This window comes from Cinclus cinclus, chromosome 5 (assembly GCF_963662255.1).
Source record: "Cinclus cinclus chromosome 5, bCinCin1.1, whole genome shotgun sequence".
NCBI classification, from domain to species: Eukaryota; Metazoa; Chordata; class Aves; order Passeriformes; family Cinclidae; genus Cinclus; species Cinclus cinclus.
In genome coordinates, this window is record NC_085050.1 from 22,420,865 (window position 1) to 22,431,159 (window position 10,295).

A 10,295-nucleotide genomic window follows, 5' to 3' on the forward strand; every position below is an offset into this window, starting at 1 on the left:
CTGATGAGTCCAGCCCTATGAAAAAAATACATGATATTTAATGAAGTTGTTGAATGGTTGAAGTTGCTTTTTTAATGTGAAAATAAAATTCAATATAAAATCTATGTAATAAAAATTATTTTTACATACACTTGTTTTCAGTTCTTATAAATCATCCTCATTCCTATTATTTTTCTCTAATTATTGACTCAGTCAAATATAAATTAATTCTCTTATAATGGGTGGAGTGCCACCGGTATGTCAGAAACACATAGATGTTAAGAAATACAAATTTCTCAGCAATCATGAAAAAATACAAAACTGGTACAAACCGAAATCAATGGATTTATGAATAAAGGAGAACAAAACAACCCATCCATCTGCTGTTTCTATAAATCCCAAGTTGACACGCATTTGGGAACAAAACTCCAATAAAACCACCCTCACAGGAACTGGTGCAAAAACCACCTCTTCACTCAAAGCATATTCTTCTTCACACCCCAAATACCCTGGACATTGCTAGGGTCAGGGTTATCAGCTTTGTCCTTGCTAGAGCACAAAGACATAAGAGTCCATTTTTCCAGTAAGCCAAGAATTCAGAGGAGGAATTATACTGTCCATTGCACTGGGTTTGTGTCGTGAGGTTTTGATAGCAGGGGGGCTACAGGTCTGGTTTCTGTGAGAAGCTGCCAGAAGCTTCCTCTGTGTTCCATAGAGCCAGTAGCAGCTGGATTCAAGGCCAAGCTCATTCACAACAGTAGTAGTGTCTCTGGGATAATATGGTGAAGAAGGGGGAAAACACCCTGGGGAACAGCAACTGCAGCTGGAAGAGGGGAGTGAGAATATATGGAAGACACAGCTCTGCAGACACAAAGGTCAGGGCAGAAGGAGGGGGAGGAGGTGTTCCTGGGGCTGGAGATTCCTCTGCAGCCTGTGTGAGGCAACTGTGCCCTTGCAGCCCATGGAGGTCAACGATGGAGCAGAGATCCCCCTACAGCCTTGGAAGACCCCATGCTGGAGCATGTAGATGCCTGAAGGAGGCTGTGACCTCATGGGAAGCCCATGTTGGAGCAAGCTCCAGGCAAGGACCTGTGGTCCTGTGGAGAGAGAAACCCACTCTGGAGCAGGTTGTTTATAGGACTGTCCCTTTATGGAGGAGCCATGCTGGAACAGCCTATGCCTGAAGGACTGTGCCCCATGGAAGGGACTGTGCTGAAGAGTTCTTGAACAACTGCAGCACTGGAGAGCTTTGTAGAGAACTATCTTCAGTGGAAGGGACCTCAGGATGGAGCAGGGGAATTGCGTGAGGAGGAGGAAGTGGGAAATACCAGACAGATCACAGCCCCCATTCCCTGACCCACTGTGCCCTTGGGAGAGGAGGAAGAGCATTCAGAAGTAAAGCTGAGCCCAGGGAAAAAGGGAGGTCTGGGAGTAAGGTGTTTTGGGATTTGGTTTTATCTCTCTTTATCCTATTCTGATTGAATTGTAATAACTTACATTAATTTCCCAGTTTTGAGTCTTTTTTACCTGTGATAGTAATGGGTGAGTGATCTTTCCCTGCCCTTTTTTGGCTCATAAGCCTTTCATTTTATATTTTTTTCCTTGTCCAGTTGAGGAAGGGAGTGACGGAATGGCTTGGGTGGACAGCTGGCACCCCGCCAGGGTCAATCCTCCAAACTCCACACAAATGAATATTGTAATACCAGTCGGACCAAAAGTATACTAATGGTAGTACCACACCATGACTGGACTATGTCTGATGCAGTGATACCCAAAATCTGAAAAAAAACCCACTAGACATTACCAAAGACTCCAGAATTTCTTAGATGTCCTGTGACATTTCCTACACTTTCCTACAGTTGGAACTTAACAAAGAACTTCTCTAAAAATAGTGAGGGTTGATTAATCTAATTCTAAGTATCAAAAACCCAAGGAGGAGAGGATTTTGTGGATAGGGTCCAGCTGAATTAATACTTGGTCATGCCTATCAGCAGTCTCCATGGACTTGGAGAGGCATCAGTCCTTTTCTGAGACACCATGACCTGGGCATTACTCTCTTGTTGTCAAGCATTAAACAAAGCACATAGACAGTATGAAGCATAAACAACTCATAAACAGTTTCAGGAGACAAATATCCCCAGTCTTATTTTCTGTTCTCATTTTTTCAGTTAAAAATATATAAAATTCCAAAGCTTTAAAATTCTGTCCCTGTGTAATCTTTTGTTAAATAGAAAACAAAAAACTATTTTTCAGTTTTATGTTATAATGTGTATTAGTGCCTAACAACTTGACTAGCTGATACCAAAACTGAAACCTTCCCATCCAAGTTTCCTATCAGGCTTAATCAAGGTTTTTCTTAATTAAGTAAAGCAAAAATACATGCAATCACCCAAAGCAATAAAAGAATAAATCACTAAGGTACTTCTACCTCTATTAAATCCAATGAGAAGTCAAATTGTGCCTTCAGAAAATTGTGCTAGGTGTCTGAGGACACAAAAGAAATGAAGCTGGGATGGTTGGTCAAAGTACAGTATCAATTGCAAGACAAAACAAGACAAGGAAATTTGACCCATCTCCTTCAAAATGCAGCTGGCTCTGTTCTTCAGAGTCCAGGCTGATAAATGATCTAACTCTTGAATCAAATAAACTTTGATCTAGAACTATCTGGAGGAACTTCCTCCTGGGCAAAAAGGATGTCAGCAATAAAGCAAGAAATGTTCTGAAGGGAGAAAAAAACAGAAATATATTCTCTGTCCATGTTCCAGCACCAAATGATTTTTAATTTACTGTACATGCTATGCTAGACACTGGAACAGGGGACGAGCCACACTCTGTAGCCCTGCAGAGTGCCACAGTCAGAGTAAAGCAAATATGTCTAGAAAAGCAATAGTGAAGATCAAGGGTTAATCCTCCAATGCTGTTTTAAAATGGTATTAAATTAGAATTGGTGGAGAATTAAAACTGCCATACCAAATGATTTTTCTCCCTTTCCTATTTGCTGACATTCAGATGAGTGTTTTCACTGAAACTTCAAAAATGCAAGAGTATCTTCCAACAGCAAAGAAACACCAGCACCTGAGATCTGATGAAGTCCAAGATATATATATAAAACAAAGAGAAAATAATTACAAACAATGAAGCAAGTATAACCCACCTTTTGTGCGTGGAATTCATCTTCGAGTTAAAAATCCAGCAAAAGTTCTCTGCATACTTGATTAGCATCCTCAAAATATGTAAGGTTCAAGGTGGGAAATCTCACATGAGATGCTAATTCCTCAATAATTTCCTATCGCAGGACTTCTTTCAACAGGCTAAACAATTCTAAGAATTAACGGAGCTTCCTTACAATGTGGGTACTAAGTGCACAGTGAAAGGAAACTTAACAGTTCTGACTAAAACTGCATTTACTTCTGTAATATTTACATAACTATCCTGTTTAGGAGGAAATAAACCTATCTGAAGGATAGAATATTTCCCTTGGCAAGACTGTTCAAATAATTCTGCATTTCTAATCTCGAGTCTGCTTCTGATGTTACACAGATGTTCTAGAAATCAGTCAACTGAGTCTCCTCTTTGCACACAGAAAAGAGGAAGCAGAACCCTCACTGCCAGCTTTTGTTCATACCAAGATCTCTTCCAGAGCTCTACCTTACCAAAATTTTTTGCTCATCAAGGAGAGTAACTAATGTAGTACACTGATGGATGACAGAAGTTTATATCTCAAAAGCTAGTAACCTGGGCAAACTGACACAGCTAAAAATATTACAGGCCAATCATCTTTACTCTTGAATGGTTATCAAAGATACCTCACATTGTGGCTTCCTCCAAAAAACTATAAAATTAACAGAGAATATTCCCTATGACATGACAGCTGTAATGAAGCCACAAAGAATATGACAATATAGGTCAGTCTGGGGCTGAAGGAATTCGGGAAAGCAGCCGTTCAGTTAGCATTGTGAACAGGAACAGGAGCCTGGGAGAAAATCAACATCTGTGACCCAACACAAGACCAGGGATCATGAATGTTTCTCAATAAGCAGCAAGACTCTGCCAGCTGACACCATCTAGACTTCAACTTAAAAGAGACACTCCTATTGCTAGGCATTAATCCATGATACTGCATAGAGTAAGGCACTTGCTGACAGAACAACAATATCACAATTAGGCAAAACAGTGGTAGCTTTACTTCAAATATAATTCATAATTCATAGAAAAAACTTTGCTGCACGGATAAAATCAAATACACCATCACCTTTCACCAGAACTGATTCTAGTGCACACACAGCTATTAAAATCACCTTTTAGTTGTAGTATATTTAGTTTTCTTACCACCTTTCTTTTCATGACAGGCAAAACCTGAAAGCACTGTATTTCTGTTCATGCATCATGACATGTACCAGCTACATACCATCTTTTCCATAGTCAGCTCACATATGTTCATGCAGATACCTTGTTCCATTTCTGAATTTTACACTACTGGGTTTTTTTTTAACAGTTTGTTCTATCAATGTTCACAAAAACACATTTCAGACTTCTGCCTGTATGTCATTATTACTTACCCAGAGAGGAACCACAGCCATCCTTGGCCAGGAATGTAAAGCTATTCAGGACCAGCACCATGCCAAAAGTGTGAAGAATCAATCTGACAAGAACTGCAGAAGGGAACTTATATGTGCAAGGCATGGGGTTAAAGGAGAGTCACAGAAGATGAACTCAAAAAAAGCATTCATGAAATGTTAATACAATAATTAAAGGTTTGCAAAACTGTTTGGTCACATCAGGGACTTTCGTTTAACTGTAACTGTCATTGTCACCTGTACATCAAGTAGGTGAAACACAGGTTAATGCCACCACAAGTCAAAGTGAGCAGAGACTGTATCACATTTATGCCCAAACCTATTTTGCTTTGGTATAAATAGACACAAGGATCAAAGCTGTGGAAATCAAACTGGTAATCCAGAGTCACTCTGCAGAACACACAGTTTTCTAACTTATTGATTATAAATACTGCTTTCTCTTGACAAAACAGGGACTACAAATGAGCATTATAGTCAACCACAGTAAATATTTCCAAATGAAAAAAGAGACTAACCAAAGCCCTGAGTAAAAACATGGGTTTCACAGAGGCTTTGAGCCTTCCCCTAAGCAGAATCTCCCACAGAGACCCATTATTTTTCCCTGAGTGCCTTTCCTTCTTCTAACTCTCTGCAGCTGAGCTTCAGTGAAGATATTTTGTAATATTTCTAAAGTTAAAGAGCTGAGCTCTCAGCAGAGCAACCCACATGGCATCAAGTCTCCCTGTTTGCCATAGTTCAGTTTCCTTTATATTACACATTGCTTAAATATTTATAAAAACATTTACACTTTCACAGTTTCATTTCATTCTGCACATTTTTTAGGTTTTGGAGGGTGTTTAACTCCCATGTTATCAGTTTTGTATGTTGATATTTTTATGTATGTAAAAATAGCGTTCTGGCTAGTCACCAAAATGACAAGTCAAATGCCAGGAATCTGCTCTGATACAGTATCTGAAATGAGAACACATTTGCACACTCCCTTTTCCTGATACCTGGAGTGCAGCAGCAGTTAGACTTTCAGTGCAGCACCAAATGTAGGCACACATCACCAGGCTGCACAGAAAAGGTTCATCCCTTCCCAAAATGTGCAGATATACTGGTTCATGTGCTGTGAGACTATCCATGGCCCCATGAACATGGAAAAATATCTTCATGGATTAAACCTGGTTTTATAGAAAGGGTTGGGAGTATGACAGAGGCTGAGATAATTATTTGAAATATTTTAATACCACTTGAGAAACTCATTCTCCCTTATGGAATCAGAGAAACTAGCTCTAATAATTTGTGGCATGTTTAGCTGTTTTATAAATTATTTGGTAGGTGAAAAAAAAAAGATAATAATATGTGGGCTTCTGGTTCCAAAGTACAAGTTCTAATTGATGCCCATGCTCATTAAAAGCCACCCTTTTCAATTTATTCACTCAAGGATTTTGGAATCCAGAAACCTGTAATACCAGAGAACTACAATTGTATGCTTCTGCCTATCATAACATCAGCTACATTACCTGAGGTCACATAGTTCCAAGGTCCTTCCAAAATGGCAAACAAACCTTGCTTGCCTTGCTAAAACCTTCCACTCCTTAATTTCTGGTAATGGCTATGGCTCCCACATGAGTAACAGGAAGGTTTCTTTGTGCACTCTCTGACTTTCAGAGGGCTTCTCTGTCTTCCAGCCAACAGAAGAAGCCAGACAAGTTCTTAAGGTTACACACAACAAGGGGGTGTTAATTTTACTGCAGAGGTTTCAAGGGTTCCTGGCCTAAAATTCTGAGACTTTTGAAAAAAAAATTTCAAGCAAGGCACCAGATAATCCAGCTGTTCCTGGTTGTGAGAAAAAGATAAGCAAAATAAACTGTCTGATCATCTTCCGTTTTCTAAGGGTTAAATGAGTCACACACTCAAGCAGTAGTTGGAGGGGGAGGAGGAAGCAGAGAAAACATTTATTTCCACAGTCCTGAATTAAATGTCTGCAATTTGGTAATAGGTGTGTTATATTAATTTTGAGGCTAAGTGGGATGAAAGAGCTAAAGTTGTTAAATTTGACCTTTCTTCTACAGGTCATAAACAGTCAGAGTTCAAGGCTTCAGCTCACTTAGACCTCAGGCAAAAAGAAGAACCAAAATTAAAACCATTTGCTAATAATGGAAGACAAAAATAAGACAAAATGTAAACATTCTATACTACACGAGGATTTAATCGTAACATCCCTTTTTCTCTCATATACACATTGAAACACATTTTTGAAAGGAAACTTCCTGCTTGATGGTCACCTAGCTCTGGTATTTCAAGCAATCTTCCCTTGTTGGGGCAAAGAGGAAGTTTGCTGTCTTCATCTTTAGCAGTTGTGAATGTTTGCCAGAGCACAGTCATGTTCTCTTGAAGCTAAAAGTACAGTATAAATACAGAGGGGTTGCTATATTTCTGTGTAGGAAAGCAAATATTGCAAATGTAGTTTGTTCTTCTAACTCAGTGAATAAAGTCTTATCTGCTGTCTCAAGACTGAGAAATTTTTTCAGTCTCTCACTGGTTATTAACTTCCTGTTCACAAGTCATAGCCACTCTAGAAGAGACACTAATTCAGCTGAAATGGACAGATTCTTTTAATAAGAAGCATGAAATGGGAGATACAGACAAAAAGTAGAAAGGTAGGGTGGGAAAAGCATGATCTGGAGATGTCAGGAGTTTCTCAAAACATGGATAATATGATGGAGGCAGTTCTGTTACTGCAGATGCCCTCCCATCCCCTCAGGATCAAAATGGTACCAGGGCTCTATGGGTATTAGAGCTCTGTCAATTCACTGCTCCTCCCTTGCTACATGCCAAGATAAAAAGTGAAGTGCCTCATTTTTTTTTTCCTTTTTTTTTTTCTACTTAAGAAAAAAACCCAAAATTTTTCTTCCTTGCTCAGTCCTTGTTTTTGGCAAGGTCAAAGTTCACATATGTCTGTATCTGGATCCTATCCTTTTAATCTTCACCAAATCTGAGCAAAGACTATTTGGCAACCATTTTGAGCTCTGGATTTCAGGCATCTTCTCAGGAACCTTAATTTTCTTTCACGTGAACCGGTTTTAGCAAAATATCTCCTTTGAAAACGCTGTCTAAATTTTGTGATTAAAGCAGCTCTGCAAACTACCCAGCAGCTAAAGCATTCTTCCACATGACTATACCAAATGCTCCAGATTTACTTCTGCTAAGAAAAATGCACTAAAATATTTGAAGTGATATTTCAAAATCCACATTCAAATTCATTTGCAATTTGCTATCTCAAGAGATTTGAAATAAAGTGAATTGAATTTTGACTACAGTTAGGAGGCAACAGAGACCACGAGTTGGAAACAAAATTGTGTAACAAAAAGTTAAATACATTTGCAATGACTAAAACTCATATTTATTGTTTCACTAAGAAAAAAAAAGGTGAAAGTCCATTAGAAAAATTCTTTAATCTATTTCCTCATACAAGTTTCCATCAGCTTTTGACAGGTTAATGCTAATGGCTGCCCTCAGGTTAGCCCAGAACAGGGCATGCTTGCTCCTCTCCTTCGGCCACTCCAGGTAGGTGCGCTTTGCCATGAGAGCTTTCAGCTTGTGATACCTGGCAGGGATAAGGTAGGGAGGGATGGGCTCCAGTAAAATGAGGATTAAGCTGCTGGAATTCTCACTGAATAACTTGTGGTGGGCAAAGTACAGCTCATAGTGACACCACTCGCTCTGCACAAAGTTGGGAGACAACACAAAGATGGACTTGTAACTCTTCTCAATGCAGTTAATGATGTTCTCCACAATGCTCTTGCCGGGGATAAAGTTCCTCTCGTGCTGGCACAGCTGGACGCAGCCTTCTCCTTTCTCCAGGTTGGGGATCAGCTCGTTCTTCACCCACAGCGAATCGCGCTCGCTGTAGGAAATGAACGCGTGAAATTGCAGAACGCTCCCCGCATCTCCGGGGCGGCTGTGCCAAGCTCTGCGCTTCGTCTGCGTCCACTGCCACATCATCCGCACGTACCACGGCACATCCAGGTAGATGCACAGAAAGGCCACCAAGGCCACCAGCACCAGCGTCAGCAGCAGAGCTGTCACCAGCAGCAGCGTCGCGTTGCAAGCCAGCAGGCTCAGGTGGAAGTCCTTGAGCTGCGTTCCTCGCAAGCCCTCCGGGTACTCACACTCGTACGCCGCTGGCCAGCCAAACAGCTTCCCCCCTGAGTGCCGCTCCAGGCGGATGAAGGCTTGCAGCTCGCAGGAGCACTTGAACGGGTTGTGCCCAGCCTGCAGCTCCCTGACCCTGGGGCAGCTCTGGAAGAAGTCAGCAGAAGGGGTGAGGATCGAATTCATCTCGATGTTCAGGAACTGCAGGGACGTAAAGCCGCTGCAGCCCGGCAGGTCAGCCAGCCTGTTGGATGCCAGGTTCAGCTCTTCCAAGGATTTCAGCTCCACCATCCCGCTGGGGACATTGCTGATCTGATTGTTTTGGAGGCTGAGCTTTTTGACGTTGGCTGGCAAGCACCCAAACACGGCATCTGCCAACTGATTGGAGGACAGGTCCAGCTCAGTCAGAGACTCAGCCCACTGGCACTGCACCTCAGCTCCATCGTGGCGCAGCAGGTTGTTGCTCATGTCCAGGTATTTCAGTGATTTCATATGGCTGGTCATCAAGCTTACCTTGCGAAGGCTTTCAAATTTATTCTTCTTTAAGATTAATGTCTCCAGCTCAAGTAGGTTGTCACATTTTTGAAAAAGAAAATCTGTTAAATCATTCTTTAAAAAATTTAGGTATCTAAAGCGACTCTTGGATGAAGGACAAAGCATATGAATCATCTCTGAATCAGCTATTGTCATCTCTGCAATATTCATGTCTGCAAATATTTCGTATAGGTCATCCTGTGAGAAGTATAAATCTGTGATCATAATTTTCTTCATTGTCAGTGCTTTCATAGAGGTACCTGAATAGTCAAAGTTATACCTTTTAATGTCTGACAGTTGTGTTACATTGTTAGCATTGAAGTATTCAATGGATGTGTGCCAAACAGTCTGAAAAATTTTCATAAGAGCATTCCAATCCACTGACACATTAGTCAGTGTCAGATTTTGTAACCTGGATCCTTGTCTGAAATTAGATAATAAAGCTACCAATTTTTTTACATTGCGATTTGTGATTTTTGACAATGACAGGCTTTCTGTAGTGTTTTGTATCACAACCCAATCAGAATTAGCTTGGGACTGATGATTCACTCTATACTGGAGTGGCAGGCTCTTGATTTTTTGGCTAGCACCATCTTCTGGAAAATTGTTAGAAACAGATGTAAAGATTTCATCTTCCACAGACAGGCTGACATAGTTCCAAAAAGTTAATGTAAACAGACATTTGTAAAGAAAAAATTTTCTGATAAAGCTCATATTTTGAGTCATACTGTTTTCTATTTCCTTCAAGATGCTCAATACTTCTCTTAACTGTCCATCTTTATTCTAATTCTGCTGGAAAACAAACAAACAAAAAACACAAGCAAAAACCAGATTGTATTATTAAGTAGCTGTGCAGTAACCATCAGAGAGAGATATTTTTTTAAGGTTACAATTTCTCATTTCTCCTTTTGATTCAAAAAGCAATGACATTCTTTATTGACAGAACACCACTGAAATTTTATTTGGCAATTATGGTGTATTTAACAAATAATGAATAGTTTCTTACAAAACATGTCTGATTTCACAGGTGTCTAAAATTTGCTGCTTAGTTACAGAATTACTGCT

General features: G+C 40.2%; 1 protein-coding gene across 1 annotated transcript; it reads right to left on the reverse strand.

Moving 5' to 3' along the window:
- Nucleotides 1-7,994: 7,994 nt before the first annotated feature.
- On the reverse strand, nucleotides 7,995-9,956 carry LOC134044298 (toll-like receptor 1). Its single transcript, XM_062493453.1, has one exon. It carries the CDS (start codon nucleotides 9,954-9,956, stop codon nucleotides 7,995-7,997), a length of 1,962 nt encoding a protein of 653 aa, XP_062349437.1.
- Nucleotides 9,957-10,295: the final 339 nt, after the last annotated feature.

What these genes read in the sequence shown, in the direction of transcription:
- LOC134044298 (XM_062493453.1), bottom strand. Translation starts at nt 9,956, where the DNA reads ATGACTCAAAATATGAGCTTTATCAGAAAATTTTTTCTTTACAAATGT.